Source organism: Numida meleagris, chromosome 4, assembly GCF_002078875.1.
Source record: "Numida meleagris isolate 19003 breed g44 Domestic line chromosome 4, NumMel1.0, whole genome shotgun sequence".
In the NCBI taxonomy this organism is placed as follows: Eukaryota; Metazoa; Chordata; class Aves; order Galliformes; family Numididae; genus Numida; species Numida meleagris.
Window position 1 is genome coordinate 71,299,273 of NC_034412.1, and position 23,007 is coordinate 71,322,279.

At 41.8% G+C, this 23,007-nt stretch overlaps 1 protein-coding gene across 1 annotated transcript in view; it reads right to left on the minus strand.

The window, feature by feature from the left end:
* KIT (KIT proto-oncogene receptor tyrosine kinase) overlaps window positions 1–23,007 on the minus strand; it is a 53,009-nt gene that overhangs the window by 16,729 nt on the left and 13,273 nt on the right. The window contains exons 2-8 of the mRNA XM_021396396.1: window positions 18,526–18,765; window positions 14,692–14,970; window positions 11,155–11,291; window positions 8,875–9,034; window positions 5,843–6,032; window positions 5,321–5,436; window positions 746–860 (exon numbers count right to left, since the gene is read on the minus strand). Of these exons, the coding sequence (XP_021252071.1) occupies window positions 746–860; window positions 5,321–5,436; window positions 5,843–6,032; window positions 8,875–9,034; window positions 11,155–11,291; window positions 14,692–14,970; window positions 18,526–18,765 (1,237 nt within the window). The remainder of the gene's footprint in view (window positions 1–745; window positions 861–5,320; window positions 5,437–5,842; window positions 6,033–8,874; window positions 9,035–11,154; window positions 11,292–14,691; window positions 14,971–18,525; window positions 18,766–23,007) is intronic.

The following is a 23,007-nucleotide window of genomic DNA, read 5'->3' on the forward strand; positions in this document are numbered from 1 at the left end:
TGCTATAGGCAGGGACACCTCCCATTAGATCAGGTTGCTCAGAGCCCCATCCAGACTGGCCCTGAATGCTGCCAGGAGGGGGCAACCACAACCTCACTGGGCAACCTGTTCCAGTGAAATGATGCAGGTGGGAGACCCATGAGTTGCTAGTATAAGATCTGCAACCACAGCGCAAGCCAACAAAAATCTGAAAATGTGCTTCACAGCTGCTCACTTTACAGTGAAACTCTGCAGGCCTTTTGGAAATGTGGTAACTAGGCATCAGGTTTTACACATAATAACTTCAGATTTGTTTACTTGTCAGACGCTTCATGTGAATAGAAATCTAATTACTTTATGTCTTGAAAAATTATATCATTACACAATAAGACAAAAGATAACAGCTGTATTCACAAGTGATTCTGTGACTGTCATTCTGTGAAATTGGATAGAGAATGTGTGTCATTTGGGGCCAAACTGATATAAACATTAGCTACCCTGCAGCATAGAGAAAGTTTGGCTTTATTTTTTCCTCAGCAGAAAATGTTGATTATTCCCCCTTCAAGGATGGGAAGCAAGGGGGAGTAATGAAATGTACTGCTCCCTTCCCCTCAAACCACTGCAAATAATGCGCAATACCTAAACTGATAAAAACAATGATGCAATGTAACTGCTACCAGGTCATTTTTCAGTCTTAATTTTTAATCGTATATTAGTGTGTGTTGTATCTAGAATAGGTTTTGGAGACTCTGGTTACTTAACTCACCTCTGTTCAGTTCCTGGGCAAAAATACCAGTAAATGGTAGGGGCTGGGAATCCAGCTGCCACGCACTGAAGTATGCCATTGCTGAGTATATCCAAGGTAAGGATCTCTGGTTTTGCTGCAACACACACAAATGAAAGTCTCATGTTAAGCAAACACAGAATTTGCATTGCCACATGCTCATCACCCCAGTAACTTGTGTGTGTTATTACCTGTGGAGTCAGGGGAACCGAGCTTCCCACGGTCCTGCAGCACTGACCAGCTGTGAAAATCTCTGTTCTTACACTGAACGCCTCCATTGGATTTCAGAGCACCTTACCTCCTCCATGCTTTTGATCTGATTAAAGATCCTATGCCAGCAAAGCCCAGAGCTGCACAGAACCAAGTATGTGTTTTGAACAAGAAGGCAGTTCCAGTTCCTGCAGAGGAACTTTACCAGCTTCTAAAAAGGACAGTTTCTCCACAACTGTGTGTGCCACATCCGTCAAACTGCACCTCTCCTGCATCTGCCCTCTATTAAACATTACCACCACAGTCAGAAAAGAAACTACAGCGCAGCACAACCAGTGCCCATCCCCATTCCACAGAGAATGTGGACCCAGTAAAACACTGGCCTAACAGGCTCAGCATCTGAAATGCTGCATGTAGAGGAAGCTAATATTTAGCTGACAGTATTAGCTGCCCAAGCTGTAATTTCTGATTGCTCTGGTAGTTTACAAAGCAAGGCAGCCAGCTGATGCCCCATGCTATGACACTGCACTCCTTGGCTCTGCACTGGGGCTGGTGCTCCATGCAGCTCAGAGCTGCTGTGTTGAGTATGATGGGAAAACAGAGCAATTAGGTGGACTTTGCAGTCATTAGCCCAATGTCACAGGCCTTCAGGCAAGGACAACACCTACACGGCTCTGGCAAATATTAGAAAGATTTATTTCCTGGACAACTAGAATTAGAAGCCACAGCTATATTAGCTTCCTTGCAAATTAAAAAAAAAGAGACATTAATGGCAAAGCCAGACTATATGCCAAAGATGTTGCTCACTTGGCAGAAATTGATAGTCCATTAACAGTTAATATAACTTTATAAAAATCTAAGATGAGCTTCTAATATTCTAGGAAGTTGTGAGACTGTATTGACAACTGTGGAAAAAAGCAATTTATTTCACATGAAATCCACGTGCCAAGACTGCACACCGTTTTTAATGAATATTCTACTTGCTGATTAAATTGGAGGCAATAGAACACACATATACTCTCAATCACGTAGCATCTCCTCATGAGTCATATTACAAGAACTGAATGTTCTTTCAGTTCTAAATCCGCATGCTGTGTTTTATGCAAACCACCCAGAACCGAACATTGTTACAAAATGTTGAGACGGGGTTTCAACATTACTCATTTGGAGTAGAACTTTTTTGAGAGCAGGCAACATCTATGTAATTCAGCTTTCTGAAGCTCCTATCAACATGGTTGAATTGTGAATCTGTAACCATGTGTTTAGGTGTATGCTGTGTGTCAGGCAGTGTCACAACACCATAAAACTTGGTGCCATGTCCAAGCACCTGTAATTCTCTCTTAAAGACGCCCTGAACTTCTCACTTCACCCTTTCTGAACTGATTTTCAGCTCTTATCAATTTTAATTCTGGACGTAGCAAAGACTTGAAATAGGTCAACTCTCTTTCAGCTCGGTGCCCTGCATAACAACATTGTGGATTCAATTGCTTTTTATTACCAGTTTCTTCATAATTAGCACAGGAAGATAGACATTTAAAAATTAACATTTAACAGGTATTTTCTATCAGCACTGAGAGAGATTTCCTTCTGCAGCCACATTTTCTGGACTGGACTGAATCTTTCCATAGCACCACAGTGACTCCTCATTTGTTCACTGCATATTGCAACGATGGGAAAAACAATGAGCTTCATGTGACCTCTAATGCCATGACCAGTTTTCTCCTTGCAGCATCAGCCCCAACTGCACAGATTGCATTTTGTTGACAATAATTATAGCCAGATATTATTTTGCATTAGACACAGATACCAACTTGAAGATTCCTCCACTAATTACTAGATGCATGGTAACTTGCCACTCTGGAGACTACTACAATTTCTTAATTGCAACTCAGTTCAGCATGCTGCTTGTCAAGCTCTAATTTTCCTCTTTGGCTCCTAATTTCAGAGCTGCTTCCCTCCCCACTTTGTGTAACACTCTCTATGACTCTATGACTAACTACATTTTATTTTAGCAATTTAATATTGTTTCAGATTAGCATATGCAATTGATAAATGTGTTTAAATCTAAAGCAAGTCTTTCTGCACAGGGTTTTTTTCACATCTTTCAGCAAGCGCTTCAGCATCAATTTGTGTTTACGTGGAGATATCCCCCTGATTATGAATCCTGTTTTACCTGTTTGATTGCTTTCTGCTGATTACATGCCCAAGCCAGACTTGTAAACAGCAGAAGCTAGATCCCAGCTATTTATGCAAAGTTCCCAGTGACAACAAGGCCAGGTCAGAACACATGATTAGATCAGCATCTGGCCCACCTACATTTGACTGATCTTTTGCAGTTGCTCTGCTATTTGAAATAGTATGTTATGTTGTTGTGCAGTCTGTGTTTCCTATCTAAATGATGAGCATCTTACATGCTGCTGAAAAGAGGTTATTTGTCCTAAAAACATACTCTTTGAAGGATCAATCTGCTTCAACTTTTCTTTTCAAAAGGAAAAAATATTTGCAGTAGTTGAGTCAAAATGCCAAAAGAAACTTTTTCTGAGCCAAGTGCATCAAATCCATCAATTTCAGCAATGCTGGGAGCCCTCCCAGGGCCGCACTACATGGTAACCAGGGCTTTGCTGAGGTGGCTTTGATCTTTTCATTTTATCCCAAGACTGATCTTACTGCTTCCAAGACTTCCAAGTTGATAACTTCTATGTCGAAGCAAGAATGAAGGATACCTGAATGCTGCTGGTTGCACATGCAAGCCTTTCAAAACTAAGTCATGCACACTCTCTCCTGCCATGGCCATAATGCTTCACCATGCCGTTCCTAGTGTGGTTTCCTCACCATGACCCACAGGGGTTTCAGCCTTATCAAGTAGCAGGTTCCTCAGAGAAGGAAAAAAGGAGCAACATGGAGTTCTACACTGAGAACTGACAACTGATGATGACAAAAATGTTGCTGTTTTTTTACGTTATTTTGCCCAGACTGCTCCTGAGCAACCAGAAGAGCCCACAGTGCCCTGTTCCCAGCACATATATGATGCTGCAAGTTGGGAAACATCACCCAGCCTCATGGGAACTGATGGCTCCACAGACAACCTGTGATTTCTTCCATTTCTTCACAGAAACTAAACGTCTAGCTCAGCACTTAGCTCCATTAATCTCTACAACAGTCGAATTCCCCCTTCTTACTGCGATCCACACTCATTCAAGATGGCAAAGGATAGCTGAGGTTGCCAGTGCCCTCACCTTAAAAATCATAGCTAGGGAACTGAAATGCGCAACACAAATGACTGCATTCATGGAGAATGGAAGAAATGCCATGTTCCAAAAGGAGTCCAAATGACATGTCTAGACCCAAACTACAGCACTGCAAATATGTCACTGATACTTCAGATGCTGACATTCATTGACAAATGGGAAGAATTCAGAAATTTGTATCTAGGATTTTGTGCACATGCAGAAGTCTCAATGGTCCTCTGCATGAACCCATGTCCAGATGAAGACCTATTACTGCTAAAGCATTGCAACAACATATTTGCAGCACATACTGCACTTCCTACACCTTTTGTTGTCCCAGGCTTGAAGGCATCACTATCTACTTTGTGTTAGTTTCTCCAGTTTGCCTTAACCTTTGCTTTTAGCAGCAGCCAATATCTGAGAGTATGAAGTTCTCCAACAGGATGGCTCTGCCACAAAGGACAGTTTCCTGAACGTTTCACTTAACTCATTTTCAAGTTTAGACTTGGTATTGAAGAATACCATTTGGAACTGAGATTGATGCCCTTTTCTTACAGGCACGTAAGGACGACAGCGTGTGCACTGGTAAAGCTATGCAGATTTCTCTGAAACAATGGAGATCTATATAGAAGTATTTAGATGCTAAAAGGCACAAATGAATAGCTCTACTGACAATTTTCAAATTATACATCCAACTCAAACAACCTGAAGAAAAGTAACAGCTTAACTTGGCAGCCAAAAACACAAATTATATACATGCAATCACTGCATGTATATAATCCCGCTCCACCTTAAATTATCACAGGTTTATGGTACATGCTTATTTCTGAGACCATCTTCTCAGGTGTTACTTTTTATTTTTTCCCTGTATAAATTATCTGTCTGCTCTCCAGTAACCTCTGGAGTATGTTTGCCAGAACGTAAGGTCATGCTGGATAGTAGGTGGATTTGTGTAAGTACTCTGCACTTTTATATCTTGACATTTAAATAGTTTTGCAGCATGTGCTTCACTTCAGAAAGCCTCTCATATGCTGAACCATGCTGTGACATCTTGTGCATACATTATGTTGTATAAAATACAATTACTGCGGTAATGAAATATTTCAGACTGTTCACTTACTTTTCACATAGACGTTAAATGTTACAGAGGAGCTGGCATCTGAGTTGGACACAAAAAATGTGTAAATGCCTCCCTCTGTTCCTTTTAATCGGGTAAGGTGAAGCTCGCTTGTATAGCTGTAGGGAAAAAAAAAGCATTAGTGATGCTCAGAACTTGCCATCAACAGAGAACTGCTGCACAAAAAGCTAAGACAGAAATCAGTAGTGCACTATCTTCTGCATATACTGTGTGGTGGTGAAGGACTTCCACACACAAACTCTGAATTCTTACTTTAGCTTATGGGCAGCAATGGCATCATGTAGGTGAGCTGGGAGGCACGCTGGTCCCTCGGATGGTGTGCTCAGCTCGGTGCTACTCCGCACCTTGGCCAGCAGACTTCACACCAGGTACTGCGGTAAGCCACATGTTGGCAAGACCTTTCAGAAACAATTTTCTTGCCATCTCCACTCTCATCTTTTTGGGGCAGACTCTAGTTTGCTGTTTCAAAGTGAAATCAATAGCACTTAAAGCCATTCTTATTACCTGTTATTGCCCGCAGTCTTGAACTTGACATAATGGTCCGATGAATTCTGTAATGTTTCGTTCATGTACATCCAGACTTCTTCTTTCGGTTTTGGATACGCCTCATATTCAACTGTTAAATTCCCATTTTGTCCTGCATTTATGTCTATTGTGGTATTCATTGTTGCAAACAAACGGACAAATCCTTTAGCTGATAACCATAATAGGAAAACAAAAACAATTTCAGGGCCATTTAGGAGATTGCCAGCACTCTAACCACACATACACTACTTCAAGGTCAGCGATCACACATTCAACTGTGAAACAGGAAACCTGATCTACTAAGAACTTGAGCCCTCACCTGCTGAAACCAAGACCACTAGCTATATATAACAATGAGGCACAGAACAAAGCAACCTTGCATGCTTCAACAGAAAGGATTCCATCTCCTGATGATAAATAGCCTTTATTTGCCTCCGGAAGAATGCAGACACGTGCTTGATCCTACTCCAGCATTTACATTTTTCAAAAAAATCAGAGTCACTAACAGTATGGCACAAAAGAAACACTAAAGAAGAGCAAGATAAATTGGTCGTTTATGACAACACAGTAGAATACTCAATGATTCCTTGTCAAGTGTAATTAAGAATGACATTACAAATGAAGCTATTAAAGACTGTAATTAGAGAAAAATGCACTAAGTCCACAGGCTTGGATAGCAATTGTCTTAAGCTAAGGCATTTCTGTTCATCTACTGCTGGGTCTTAATCTTTTTTTTGGCGGATACCATTTATCACTGTGTAGTTCCATTCCAAAATATCACATGGAGCAGCATCCTTACTGCAGTGGTTTTAATTTCATTAATGAACTCATCAGCTTCAGGATTATTCATTTTGAAGAACAATTTTTTTCAGTCCTATTACACAAATTCATATGGGAATTATCAGTCTGACAGACAGACTGCAATAACAAGGAAAAAAGCTTGAAAAAGCTGGGACAGCTTGAATTTAGCTCAAAGTCAATCTCAAATCTCTGCTTCTTCCCATTTTCTGGTGATCAAACTGCTGTGGCCAGCTGGGCACCTGAGCTCATGAAAACTGAAGGCAACGGGGCTTGGTGAAGCCATATGGAGCTGACAGAGCACTTGACAGATGTTTCTAAGAAAGGAAGATGTATACTCACAGCAAGCAGGTATGATATAAAATAGTCACTATTATTTAAAAAAAAGAGAGAGAGAGAGAGAGGTGGTTTTAAATCTGGACATTTAAGATTTTTATTCCCTTTGAGACCTTTTCTCTATTTTCCGTACAATCACATATTCAAAATTGTACCCAAGAGCCTGCAAAAAAAAATTATTATCATTCTGTCAATGTCCAAAACTGTTCTAGAAACTGTTTATGGTTTAGATAAACCAATTGTTTAAAAAAGTAACCAGGAAATGTACCAACATAATCTTATTTATCTGAAACCTTTTGGCTAACGTTAAAGCCACAGTGATTTAGATTCAGATACAATCCCAAGGTCCCTCTAGTTTGTTCTGCAGATCACCTCTCCTGATGCTGGGAGCTGGCACAGTTTAGAAAGATACAGCTAACTTAACAATGAATGGTGAAAGGAAACCAGGAGACAGAGCTTATTTTATTTTAGGACAAATTTGAGAGGGTTTGGGGAGAAAAGTATCTCAAACATGAAATATTCCAGCTTTTTTTCTGTTTTTTTTTTTATTAAACACAAACTTTGTATTTTACTAAATACAAACTTGTTGGTTTATTTTCTACTTTCTACAATGCTATGCTTTATTTCAGTCATCAGACTTCCTAGTCGATCCTTTTTAAAACCATATTTGCAGGCATAGTAGTCCTAAGAATTCTTCTAGTTAAGAACTTCCCTCCTCTTATAACAAAGTCTGTCATATTATTCTCCTCAGGAAAAAGATTTTCTTTCGTACTTAATACAGTTTCACTCTTTTACATATGAATCCAGTCTCTTCTGTTAAAAAAAAAAAGAGGAAAATGTGTCATGAGCCCTCAAATCCCTCAAATGCTATAGCAAGGTTAAGTGCACTCAGACTTCTGCAGCTAGGCTGGAGATCTATCCACAGAAGTCAAGTGTTCCTGTTTTCTTTAGGTTACTTGGAAAGCAAATCAAGCAACACTGCAGGGGTATTTGTCTCCAGAAAAATAGATTTACTAAGGAAGAGAATATAAGGCCTGGTACACAAATGCAGTCTCAGCTGCCCTTGGTTGCCTTGAAAGGTAAGGAACTGAAACTACAACCAACTACACAGATCTGGTCAGAATTATCAAGCATATGTCCTTGATTAGTCGATCATTTTAGCATTTTTTGGCAGCTTTAAAATTTGAACGGCACTGTATATCATATGAGCTAATACACAGCAGCAGACATCTGAGTGACACTGTTGTTAAACAATGGGAAGAGGGGAGTTTGCTCACTGTTAAGGGATACAAACCCCAAACACAGGGAAGTGATGGATGCTGGATTTACCATGGCGGTGAGCTCCAGAGCTATTTCATGCTACCTATGCACATGTCAATGTTCCCCACAGCATTATTTTAAATACAAATACATATATAGGTCCTTCTGAATAAAAAAACATTGACATGCCGATGTCAGTGAAGTTTCCCATGCTTGGAAGGCAGGTACTGAAGATACGCTCTGTGCTTGTGCTGCCAAATTACTGAAGCGTAGGAAAAGTACTAGGCAAAGGTAAATTACTTGCTTCATTAAGACTGGATTAAATTTTAAATTAAACCAGGAAGGATGAGAAAAAACGGAGATGGAAACACTGTTGGGTGGTTGTTCTAATATCGCAATCCAATAACATGCACAGGGCTGCAGAAATTAAAGTAGCTGCACACTCCACAGCCATTCCTGAACCACCCCCATATGGCACCAAGTCTGCATTAACCTTCTAATGAAGTAACTTACACATTCAGGTTTGGGGGAAAAGAGAGAGATGGAAAGATACTCAGTATCTTCACTTTCTACCTTCCACAATTAGAAATGTAAAGATTTCTGTAGGAACTATTTACCTAGTGCTCTCAAGGTTACCGTGGCATTGTTTTTTCCAAAAGGGTTCTCTGCTTGGCATGTGAATTCTCCAGAATCATTAACTCCCACTGAACGGATGTTCAATGTTAATTTCCTTTCGTATCCGTAATCACCCAAATTTCTGCTTTTGCTTGTAACAATCTGTCGGTAAAAAACAATTAACATCTAAAACACTGTGTATGCAGCATCTTTCCTCGATAAATTAAAAATAGAAGTAATTATGACTTCACTATATTAATATTCATAACTTTAAACCAGAATAATAAGCCATCATGACAAACCTGTCACTAGAATCTCTCCATGCAAAACAAGTGTGTGATCAGCTGTCTTTGAGAGACAATGTCCTTTCCCAAGTTCTACTTCTTTCCCTCATTCTTCCTGTCTCCAAATCCCACTCTAGGGCACACTTCTGCTGCACTTCTCTGCTTTCCCATCTGATGTTTCAAGACAGAGTGCTTCCAGCCCCACAAAGACCTGGAGAACCCACCTGAGAGAGATCAGCCCAAAACACAGAGCTGAAGCCCCAATTTCTTTAAATATTTCAGTCCTGTGGAGAAAAGGGTGTCACGCCCAAGCTAGATCCAGCTCACTCTGGCTGGACTTTCAATGACGATGAAGGTGAGGAACTGACAGAAGGTTTTATTTGTACTAACAAATCACCGAATCACACAGTATGGTTTGGGTTTTATTTTCTCTGTACAGTTTTGATTCCTTCTGAGCTATACAAACCACCAATAGAAATCTGTTCTGTGTGGAGGTGTTCACTTACAGCAAGTCCTCCAATTTTCAAAAGTGGTGATAACTTCTCTCAACTTCTTTCCTTTAACCTATTCAAGAAAAATTCTGCATATGTGAATTTTACGTATTCTGTTTCTGTACCAAATTTAATGTGATGATAGTCAATATTTAAAAGATAGCATCCCCTGTTATTTACCAGAATGGACAGAAATGTCAAACTTATTTGGTCAAAAATATTTTCCTCATGGCTTTTGCTCATAAAATGAAAAAGCATGAAAACTTAAGGTAAGAATCCCATTTCATCACATCCTAACACAGAGGGAGGAGCAAGAAAAGAAGTGCAGTCCTTAAGTGAAAGACTTGTGGCTGACCTTGGCACAGAACCAGAAGCCCCATCTGCAGGTCCCACGCTACCTTTGGTTCACTTAGAGCCGCCTCAGCCATTGGAGCTGTGTGATGGGATTTCTAGAGCCACAAGCACTTAGCAAGAGAAGCTGTGCCAGATACCCAGCCCCAGGGAATGAACCTTACAGTTCGCTATTTGCCTGAGGTTGTGCTATTTATCCAAACACCACACAATCACAGAAGCCTTTTTTTTTTTCATGCATACGTAGACTGAAAATTGTGTATTCTAGTCACTGGTATTAACAGTAAAGGTCCAGCCAATTAGCATGGGAGCATATATGGCAGGATTTACCTACAGGTCTTCACAAGTGCTTTTAATTCGTTTAAATTTGGGGATATACCCAGAAGAGTAGAAGGTGCCCTTCAGCACAAACCAGTGCCTGCTGATTCCTGGGCCCTCTCTTACTGACAGTTTTTGAAACCCAGCCCCTTGTATCAAGCACCAAGGTGACCAGGGGAGGGGACCTCTCTGTCGCTGCTCTTCAGCAGAGCTGTGCTGCCAGTAGCCAACACCCCTGGAGTATTTATGTTGTCAATAATTTAATTCCGTCATGTCAGCAGCAACTTCAGTGATCACTACAGGCAGTTCACTAGTTCATTTTTCAGAACTTTCCTAGCTAGTGAGGCACATCATATAATTTAAATGAATTAATCATTCCTGTAACTGCTTACTACTATTCCTGTCACATACAATCCCATGCTAATTAGCAGGTATTTTACTGTTAATGATAACGACTAGAATATGTAATTTGCAGTCCATGCGTTGATATTTGCAGTTCCCATTGATTGCAGTGTGATGTGTAGGCACTCCGTGCTTCCGTATTTAGGCAGCCCAACAGAGGTCACCTAAACTTCACATTGAAGAGCCAAACTTCAGCTTCTGTTTGTGAAGAGAAGCCAGTGCTGATGCTCTCCCTCTAGCCACACTCAGTGATCGTGGAGGTCCACATGGGCACAGGACAGTCATCGAACCCTCACCAGTCTGTAGGATGTGGCCCTTCGGGAAGGCAACAAATCCAAGCCGACCCCACACCAGGGATGCAAGGCAAGCACGTGGACAATCACAAACAGTTTGTGTACTGCACTGAGGCACACAAGATGTGGCTGAAGGCACTCACCCCACTTTTGTAAGAAATCCAACTAGCTTGTACGCTGCTATCCACATCCGTGATTATGCACGTAACTTCAAATTCTTCCCCTTCCTTGAGAAGCTCATAGCTTTTGGATAAGGTAATGACTGGGAGAGCTTTGTGAACTGGAAAACAATTTAGAAGTGCATTACTTTTCATTAGCTTCAGAGTTTCCAAAGGGGGATAAAAATCAGCAGTCATTAACTTTCCAATAAAATTTCAGGCCTCCAAGAGGCATTCAAATTTCTTTAACATATTACACACTTGTTTCTTTACAACAATCACATTTCTGCTTCATTCTCCCTTCAAATTAAATTTAAAGTTAGGTAATACTTGTTAGAGCTTAGTAACTTGCACGATAAACTTGAAAATGTTGAACCATGAGCGAGACAACTCATTCCTTGAAAGCAATTAAAATGTTGTACTGTAAAAATACAGTGAAGATCAGTCACTGAAGACCCACAGCCTCACACTAACTGCAGCTTTGAAATATAAAATAGAGCAGCTGACACAAAGCACTGTCTGGCAGGCCCATGGCAAGCACCTGGAAAACCTGCTTAGAAGCTTCTGTCCCCAGGCAGGGCACATGCAGCTCAAGGCTTTCAGCACACCTGCCTCTGACAGCACCACAACCTCTACTCACAATGAGCATTCACAGAAGCAGGGGTGGCTGGAGCCATGGTCACTGACACCTCAGTCACCTGAAAGGTAGGTGCTTACAAGCAACTTGGGATAGTCTGTTTAGGAAAATGTCACAGATTTACAGCCCTGTGGGCTAGCTGTAGCCCAGTCATGACTCAGGGTGTCTTTTGATTACCCAAGTATACTTGAGGACTCTGTGTTTCTTATTTCAGCAAAGCTCTTTAACTCTTTGGACCTTCTACAATTTGCTTTTCTGTTTTCTTTTTCTCATTTGTGAGACTCCAGGCTTGTGCTGGAAGAAGTGAACTTCTCACTGGGGCTTTTATGCAGGAAGACTCACTTTCAAACTGCGACTGCAATGCATCACATAAGGCACTCCAGACTCTCTTCCTGCCTCCAACACAGACTTTGTAGTTGTATTAAGTAAATTATATAAAATTTAGAAAAATGCCATGTTTTGCTTCCATTCATGTTTTAACAATAATGTTTTCCTCATATTGCTGCAAGCAGTTATGGGAGGGAACAAAGAACCATGTTTGCTCTCTTCAGATATAAATGCCCATACAAAAAATCACCCCCCCCCAGTAGTACCCAAGGGACATGAGGAAGCCAGTGCAGAATGCATGCTGTGTTCTCACCCGCCAGCAACATCTAAGGACCAAAAAAAAAAAAAAAAGGCCATAAAGCTCCTCATTGTTTAGAAAAGAGCTCGACGTAAGCACTCCCTGTGTCAGAGTACCAGGGTGGTGTACGTCTGAGTACGAAGCACAGTTCCCTGCTTCATGGGCCCCTCTCCTGTCATTCGGCACCAGAAGCTCAGGCTGGGGAGTTTAAGTGCCATGGTTATGACTACAAAGGCACTGCCTACTAAAAGTGAAAACTTTAGATAAGAATAAAGTGGGAGTTTTCACTGTTATGGATTTGTCATTACAGCACAATAATGAAAACAGTGAGGATGACAACACTGTGGCACTGTTTTGCTGCTGGTGGCCTACAGCAGATGCTTCCACTCACTGAACACTTCTCCCCAGAAGGGGAACACAATGCCTGGGTCCTGCAGGCCACCTACTGCTGCGCACCATCAGAGGGCTGCCAGCACCAGATGCCAAGCCAGCGCCCTGCTGTCTGAAGTCACCACTGGATCTAGCTACTACAGGCTTCTAGCCCATAAAAGTGAAATATACCAATAGGGCAACTCGCATTCTCCCATGTCAGAGACATGTCAGTTGTGTCAATCAACTGTTAAGCAGTTTCTTTCTTTGGCCATCCCTGAAAAAACAGTTAGAAAAGAAACTTGTTACAGAACACTAGAGAGAGCAAGAATGCATTTGATTTTTTTTTAAGTCCGGGGTGTTCCCCAACAAAAGGAGAACGCCAGAGATGCCTCTACTGATTAAACTTTTGTTCTCATTAACTAAAATCTTTTATTATTCATTAAAATCCATTAAAATTCTCAGTATTAATTTCCAAATAACCAGAAAAAAGGTTTCTTCAATTTGCCATATAACGAGGAAAAAGGCTTCTTTAATTTGCCAAATCAAAGTGCAGGCTTCAGACAGCCCCTGCTGCCCAACCCACTGCTAAGGAACACAGGTCCAAGCAGGTCAAACTGCCATAGCCATGAAGCAAACAACTCCACGTCCTCTCCTCTCACTGTTGGAAGGGCAGCCCTCTTTCACAAGCACCAGGGTCGATACTCACAGTGGCTGCCCATCACCTGCTCCTAGCATCACTCATCAAATGAGCTGAGTGGGGGGAACCCACTGGAAGCCTCTCAGAAAACACAGGGATGGCCACTGGGATCTCCACCCAACACTCCCCATTCAACAACCACCATCGCAACGTGACACCATGGCCATGTGAACAGAAATGCACTCACAGCAGCAGAAACAGCGCAGCAAATGTCTGTGCATGCAAGTGATGCTCCCTTGCTAGGCTTCACTGCAGCCTCTGCATCTCTCACACTTGTCAACGAAGACACATGCTCAGCTGGAGCAAGTGATAACTTTAAATAAAGCCCTCAAGAACTATATATAAAGTAAACTCATATAACTGAGCCATCCTGGCTTGCTGAACCACTCCCTCTGCTTCCCCTGGGAGTATTTACACAGTGGATTAACAACACATAGCATGATCGCAGGCTCCAAGCTCTCCACACAAAACCTACCTGAAACACATTGCGCAGCAAGGTATGGGGATTTCCTCCTTCCCAAACCCACTGCCCTAGGGTGCGCAAAGGTGAAATGTAAGGCTTAATCTACAAGTCTGCAGAGGTCAGCGGTGCATCTAGCAGCCAACACAATGCACTCATGATATTGGAGCACAGCTGCTGTCACGACCATGAAGATGGAGACAAACTCCCTGTGTTCCCTCAAGCTCTGCCTCTGCTGAATCTCTCTTCTTCAGTGCCATCAGGTTCTTCATGCTGTCACTTGTGGGCAGACACATGAGTCAGGCATAAAAATCTCTTCTTTGCCTGCACAAGCCTGTTTGAACCTCAGGGCACTGGTTTGTCCTCCAAATTAAACAGCACAACCCACATTTCTTAAGTGGTGAAAGGAACTTCAGGAAATCACCTTAAACAGAAGACAGGAGTGACTGTGGCCAAACCTGCTCAGAACAGCTACAACCCAAGTCTCACAAGACAATCTGTGCCCTCACACAACTGCTTCCTGCAGCAGTCAGACATGCCACAAAGCAATCACTTGGGGCAGAATCACATCAGGCCTTGAGTAGAAGACTCCATAAGTCCCCAGAAGAACCACCACCCATGGAAAAGTCAGGACACAAAGGGAAGTTTCTCTTCAGAGCACCTCCCATCAGCTCCTAGGAAGGGCAGGTGAAAATCAAGTGCTCTACAAGAAGAAAAAACTCCAGTGTTACCTGGTCTCACATTCAGGAAAATGTGCTCTGATTTTTTCTCAACTCCATTATGCTTCGCCAAGCACTGGTAGCAGCCTTTGAATGACCTCTGTACATTCTTTATAATGATACCCTTCTGTGGATTAGGAATGAATGTCATGTTTTTGGGGAGAGGTTTGCCATCACATTTCCTCAGGGTGAAATTTAAAACATCTGGATCTGTTAGTGGGCACACCAGCAGGATGTCACTGTCTTCTTTCCCATAGATCAGAGAATCAACAAGGAAGAGTACATTTGGATCTGTGAGGAAACACAAAGACCTGTTAGAAAACCTGACATTGTAGAGGGTATTTCTGATCATTCTAACACTACAACCGGGTTCTTTCATTAAAGAAAAGTTTTACTTTTAGCCAATAAAACTCAGTATTACCCAATTCAGGTTTTCCAAGAGACATTAACTTTTGTCTTAAAAGAGCAGCACAACAGCTGGTGTGCAGTAGCATTCAGTACCAGACACACTAAAGAATAATGTGCACTAAAAATAATCCTACTGCTTTTTTGTTTAGAGATGAGATTTTTTTTTTGCCTTGTTTAGCTCCAAACTCCCACCGTCCACCCTCACCAACAGTAAACAGATTTTCACAGACCATTAAAAGTAATTTGCTTTTAGCTTGTGGCAGAGCTGTAAGGTTTCATGCCCACAAGAGGATTCTGAAGAAATTTATGAGCAAATGGAAGTTGAAAAGCACCAAAATTACGGTTTTCACTTCTGTAAAATACGTAATCTAAATCAACACACATTGCAACCAGAGGAAGCACCAAATAATTTCTCTTTCTCTCCTCCCTAAACCAGGGGTATTTTTAGCCTCTGTAGAAGAACCTAGACATACAGACAGCATATCTGACTGAAAAATCGTCAGGTAATTCTTCCCAAGATAACTTCTTTAAAGCATTTCATCTCGGCCAACCACATATCTCATGACCTTGAGATGCTAAGAACCTGGTCATTGATAGGAAACACAATAAAAAAGGATGATGAGATGACAAACACTCCGTAAAGTGAATTTCAGCTCTCATCTGCCCTCCCTACAAGGTAGCATGAATTAGAACTGTAGAAACAGAAGAAAAAGTTTTCTTTCTTTTTACAAACTGCCTTGTACATCTTGAGTGGCTACAGATCAAACAAACCACGACATAACTGAGAAGACTTAGAGAAGCCAGTCCAGATGACAGATAATATTAATTTGGTTTAAGACAAGAAGTATCAGGTTGAATATGAAGTACACTGTGTTTAGATAAAGGTTGTTAACTACCAAATAGAGAAGTTAGTCGCTGTTTCCTAGGAGAATGAGGATGTAGATTTAGCCACTTTTGATACTGCAAGAATGCATAAACTAAAATCTTTGAAGCATCAGTCTAGAGCTAGAGAACTGAGACCACAAACAGAAACAGAAACGTAAAGCCTGTCTGAGCAGACCTGTAGTGGGATGTTCTGCACTCAGAGTGACACAGAAGTAAGCTGTGAATAGCTATCACTCCTAAGCTGGAAGACCATGGACTAGAAGGCTCTTCTAAATGTCCCTGCTCACAAAGACATAACTGATTGCTTTCCTCAGCGTCCACTTCCTCCCCAGTACGAACAGAGCCAAGATATCTTCACTCTATTAAAAGTATGGCTCCTTAGGGGAAAAAACAGGTGTTCCTGAACACAGAACACAGCAAAAAAGACAGCTGAAACTTCAGAAAAGGCTTTGTTGGGGTAAGCAGATCCACTGAGAAGCTCTCCTCCCATCTTCCATCTCCTCTCGGAAGGGAAATCTCAGATTCAGAAAACATGAAAGGATTTCCCATAGGGAATCCTGGTACAAATAAGGCTGCTCATAGACATGTTCTTTTATTCACAGCTTACCACCCAAGGCATACATTGGGATGTGTGCATTCTCTGCTTACCTCAGATTTCCAGCACAAGATGTGGAAGTGCTTACACATTGCTCATGTCAGACATTGCTCATATCTGAAAAGACTTGAAATCAAGGACAGACTACATGATCTCTTATGAAGGTGTTTAAATAACTTGATCTTCACTGAACTTATTCGGACAGGGGACAAACTGCTTCTGTAGATGCAATATAGCCACTTTCTGCCAAAGCAGAGAGGTGAAAGAGGTATGTGCTTACAGTCTGTCAACACTGTGTCATCCTTGTGATCAAGTTGATCTAGATCAGCATATGAGATAAAGACCTGCCACCATTTTCCATGTCACTTGGGGCTGTGCAGGACTGAGGCTCTCCTTCTAGAGCTTTACTCTCAGTCCTGCTTTCTCTTCATTTTCAGCTTTACAAGCACAAAGCATACAGGGTGCTTCTGGCAACCTCATAAGCATCTGAGCTCACAGCACCACCTTCAAGGTGTCCTGAGATGTCACTGAACCACAGCTATAACGGCCATCCTATTGCAAAATTGTGGCCAACATCACAAACATTTATTTTACTGCCAAGAACCTGACAATGTGAAGCTTGAACATTTTTCACACCGTTACGACAAAGAAGTTAACAACATATTGTATGAGGACTACACAGCTTCTCTGATGCTTTGGTAATCATGCTCAGTGGGAGGGCTGCCTGCTATGTAAGGTGAAGGAGTCACTGGCATAATGGAAGACACAAATGTATCTATGATCACAGCTGTCTGGTATAATTACCATGACCTTCAGAAAACAGTAATGGAAGATAAAGTCAACAACATATGTTATGTATGGGTAAAATATATGCCAGATTTCCTTTGGTCATAGTTTCAGAGAAACACAAAAGGTCAAGAAAAATCATCCATGGTAGCTGCATGGTTATTTGGACAACTCAGGAGCTATGCAGTTCCGTAAGTTGAATGCTCAGTATGTCAGATATCTTTCCTTGGGAAGACACTCCTTACCATGCTGTGCTGGTATCTCCCTGCCTTGAAGAATAACCTTGCAGGAATTCCTAAAGGACTGGCAGGATTCAAGGGAAGCTCTTTGAGGCAACCCCTTTTGGATGAGGAATGCTATCTCTGAGCAGGTGGAAGCTGTAGAACTTCTTTCCATCAACATTTCCAGAGCTAGGTCAAGCAGATACTAAACAACTGTCTTCCTTAGTAAGAAAAAGAGAATGCCAGGAAAAGGGAATGACAGGAATGCCAAGCTGTGAGTAAATTGGCAGCTTGAAGACAAGTGATGAAGCCACAGATCAAGAGCCAACAGAAGTACAGAAGAAATCTGAATAAAATGCTGGACAAAAAGGAAGGGCAATAAAGGATTGGGAAAGCATGTCAGAGCAGAGGGGTTTTTCCCCGAGACATTTCTGAGCAGACAGAAGGTAGATCAGGAGCTAGAGGCAGAGGAATTATTTGTTACCTGCTGGCTTAACCTCGAGAGTGCAGCCTCAAAAAGCCAAATCCCTTAGCTAACTGCTTCAATAAATCAAAAGCCTGGGGCCAAACCTTACATGACTCCATACTGATGGATGGTGTGGAATTAAAAAAGACATTTCCATACATACAGCTTGTTTCCTCACAGTACAACTGACACACACAACTGATTTAGGTCACCTGACTGGCTTCTAGATAGAGAGCTCTGGTATTGTATCTCACCACAAAACAACAGGGATGTAAAACAAAACTTATCCAGAACTTTGAACCAAAGAAAAAGCCACTGCAAGTAATGACTTTTTGTCTGCTGGACAAAGATGAAGTCCTCTCCTATCATACTGCATTCTCCTCCTGTGCCTCAAATTCACTTTCTCTTCCAGCATTTATCGTCCTGTTATTTTGGGAGTGAGAAAGGGTGGGAGAAGCAAAAATAAAGTCTTCATTAATATTTACCTTTAACAAAAACATAAAAAGAGTTGACAATACTCCCTTTGCTTTTGCACTCATATCTGCCTATGTCTCTGATTGTTGCATTTCTGGTGTGCCACTCCTTCTCATTGGAAATCCTTGTTTTTGCTGATGGATCCGAGTTCTGGAAATTCCAAGTCACAGGTCCTTCCTCACTGCACTTCAGCCTTAATTCCTCCCCTTTATTCACAACCAGCGAGGATTCTTCATGAGGCACTGAACCACCTAAAAAACAAAAGCACAAAATACAGTGCCTGTCAACACAATGCATTCTCTGTGGTTTCTTTTCGGGAACGAAATTGCTATTTATATACACAGTTAATATTTTTGGACTTGATTTTTAAAAATACTAAGCTGCAAGGGTACTCTGTGCAATTCTACAGACCCCTTTTGCCTTGCAAGACCTTCTGCACACACATTAAATAACTACTGCAGATGGAAAGTGGTCTTTAAAAAACTATGTATCAGTTTCTGCAATGGTTTAGCTTCTGAATGGGAACAGACCCAAGCTATTTAAAAATTAAATTCAAGAACATATGAGCCTGATTCTACATGGCAGCACTTTTAATCATTCTTTGTCATTTACTCAGTATGTTGCCAAGAACTAAACTTTTCGTGCTCAACAGTTATCATTTCTAGCTGCTCTCTCATGCTCTCAGAAGCTCCACTCAGTTAGAAATGTCCACTTTAACAAAGGCACTGTCACATACTTTCCACACTTGCTTATTTCTTTTGTGGAAGTAGTAATTTGTCATTTATTAAACAGACAAATAAACAAACAAAAAACCATGCAAAATTTCCTTCAGGCTTCCATGCCAACACTACTGAATTATTATCACTGAGGCACCAATCTCCCAGTCTCCACAGCTGCTCAACATGAGCTCTTACTGTGTCTTTCACTGAATATAAAGTAACACAACTTTATAAAAGTTCTCAGGAAATAAAGCTGTGTAAAATCAGCAGCCTCAACTCACAGCTCCCAGTCACCTCCCAGATTACAATGTGTACTTGGAGAAAGAAGTACTTCCAGGCTTCTCTAGCTCCATTATTTAGATCTGTCAAGAAAGGGTTTGCTGTGTTAGCATACCCTGACAGGAAATCGTCAGTGAACGTACAAAACAGTTAGTAGCTGAAAAATCAGATAAATACTTACTGGCGTGGACCTGTGTAAACATCACATTGATGTAAACAAATATTGAGGTAGTGTTAATGAACAAGCCATTCCCCTTTCAGAGCAGCTCTTTAGTCTTACAAATGACTGTTAGTTTACAATAAATGCAGCTAATGTCCCTCTCACGTGAAGCACAACTGTGCAAAACTGTACCACCTCCCTACCTAGTGCAGAGTTAAGTCACTGAAAACACTAGCTGCATTCAAAAGCATTATCCAGGGCTCATTTCAGAGGCTGAATTTCCCTGACAGCTGACCACAGACATTCAAGCAAAACAATCACATAAGAAGTTGGGATGAGATTATGTAGTCCAGACTTAATTCAATTATCTCACAGCTTAAATTGTTCTTAAAGTGCATACTGAATTGAGAACAGCTCAGGTAACTGCTCCCCTTCCTGGCAATCCCAGCAGCCAGAACAGAGTGGGAAGCATAGGATGATCAGACCAATACAATCTAATTCCTTAATGGTCTGGGGTTTGGAGGGATCTCTCATTCCCTCTCCACCTTCCGCTGATTTAAATTTGTTTATTAGTGCGCAACCCAACAGGCAGTTATTTTTCCAGCACCACCACAAATTTTCCATGTGAAGTTCACTAATCCTGCATATACATTTCCGTGACTGAACGCATAAACAAGCATCTTAGAAATAATAATTGCCAGAAGAAGGTAGAAAAAATCACTTTTAATTTCAAATCCACCACCCTAAGTGCAGCTGTGAGCTGTGACATAGCAGCCAGACCAAGGAGGGTGAAAGTCCAGCATCTCCAGAGCAATGATCCTGAGCCAGCAGTGACTTTGCAGCCAGGAAAGCAGGAAGAGCCCAATGCCCTGGGCAGGGGAGCCTGACACAGGCAGAGGCACGGAGACCTCTGGTTTGCAAACCCCTCAGATGAGCGTCAGCAATGCACAGCACCTGAGAAGGAAGAGGGCAAAGACCTCTTAGAAGGTCTCATGAAACATCTCAAAGGTGCTTCATGGGGATGCCCTTAGAAGATTTCCCCAATGTATCACACAGGCCACTGAGTACTCCAGACACAGACAACACAAGCTGCGCAAATCAGCCAAAGCGCAGAGCTAAATGGCCTCTCTGGCACTACGTCCTCATGCTGCATCTGTGACACAAACACCAACGCTTCACCCACACACAGCATGCAAAGGCAGCCCTCTTTCACAAGCACCAGGGTCGATACTCACTCACAGTGGCTGCCCATCACCTGCTCCTAGCATCACTCATCAAATGAGCTGAGTGGGGGGAACCCACTGGAAGCCTCTCAGAAAACACAGGGATGGCCACTGGGATCTCCACCCAACACTCCCCATTCAACAACCACCATCGCAACGTGACACCATGGCCATGTGAACAGAAATGCACTCACAGCAGCAGAAACAGCGCAGCAAATGTCTGTGCATGCAAGTGATGCTCCCTTACTAGGCCTCACTGCAGCCTCTACATCTCACACATGTACCAGCAGAGATGCACACTCAGTGGAGCAAGTGATAACTTTATTTAAGGAGCTCAAGAACTATATGGAGAGTAAACTCATTTACTTGCCCCTGAGGAAACACTGAGCCAGCTTGGTTTGCTGAACTGCTCCCTCTGCTTCTGCTTCTCCCAGGAGTATTTATACAGCAGATTAACAACACACAGCACGATCACAGGCTCCAAACAGTCCGCACACAACCTGCCTGCAGTGCAACGCACTGTGCAGCCAGGCATGGGGCTTTCCTCCTTCCCAAACCCACTGCCCTAGGGCACAAGGGTTCATGGAGGTGAAATGTAAGGCTTAATCCATAGGTTCACAGAGATAAAGAACAGACCATAGGCAGGTGTTGCATAGAGTGAAGTCCTAACCAACCTACAAAACCAGTCTAAACCATATGCATCACCGCGACAGGCACAAATGCTGAGGTGTGCCACAGCAACAAACCCGCCCCTTCCAAAGACCAGCTGCTTAATCCTACCAGTAACCATGACCTCATACCCTTCTAATGCATAGCAAAATATTGCTCAGTTGGACTTGATGTGTGATATCCATGCCAGAAAGAGAGAAACATTTCTCAAAAAACATCACCACTTGAATCCTTAAACACTCTCTAGGGCTCACTTCAGAGGCTGAATTTCCCTGCCCACACAGATGACAACAGACGCTCAAGCAAAACAATCGGATAATTACTTGGGACAAGATTATGTAGTTCAGACTTCATTCACTTACCTCATAGCTTTAGTTGTTCTTAAGGTGCATACTGGATTGAGATCAGCTCAGGTAACTGCCCCTCTTCTTGACAAATCCACGGAAACAAAGGAAGGTCGGACCACTACAGTCTAATTCCCTTGTGGTCTGGGCTTTGGGGGGAGTCCGTATTCTCTCCCCATCTCCCTCTGATTTACGTATTTACTTACAATCCTACAGAGGCAGGCAGTCCATCAGTGCCTGTTTTTCCAGCATCACCAGAAATTTTCCACATGAGGTCCACTAATCCTCTATACAAACTCACATGACTGAATATATAAACAAGCATCCTAGAAATAATATTTGCCAGAAAGATTAAAAAAAACATTATTTCATACTTTTATGTAACATTTGTGACTTTTATCTACTCTTTTCCTCAGCATTGATCACCATTCAGGTTAAGAGTTCAAATTTTGTAGCTTTTATTACCAGGACCATCTAAGCAAGTTGGTGGGTAGTTTTTACAGGTGGTAAACAACAACGCAAAGCATAACTCTGTCTGGGGGCACAAGAAATACATTACATACTGGAATAGGGGAAAGAAAGGAAAAAACAGGATAAGCACACTGCAGCATCCCAAAACAAAAGCCATGGTATTTCAGTCGAAGCCACCATGCACATTTCAAGACAACCATTTTATACGTCCTCTCATGCAGCCTTCATTTTCTCTGCAAAACAATTTACAAATTTAATTAATGCCTTCTGCAAAAAAATTCCACAGTTTAAAGTTTTCTGTCACCTTCTGAAAATAAGGTATCTTCAAAAAAAAGCAAATACAGCAGCGTTAAGGACAACAGGTGGCAAAAGGAAGGACCATCAGATGCATTTAGTGTAATATTACTACATATTGATGATGTTTAAAAGAGAATTGAAGAGGTGCTTAGAAAGATGGGAATGACTTCGTATCTTCCATTTTGAGGAATAATTAAGTAGCAGGAATCTGAGAGTTTAACCAACAACTTGTAATCCAACGTATTAATCCCCAGAGCAGATGTCCATCTGCCATATCTTGATCTTTCTAAGATTGCTAATGCCTCATGTCTAAGACTGCTCCATTTGCACC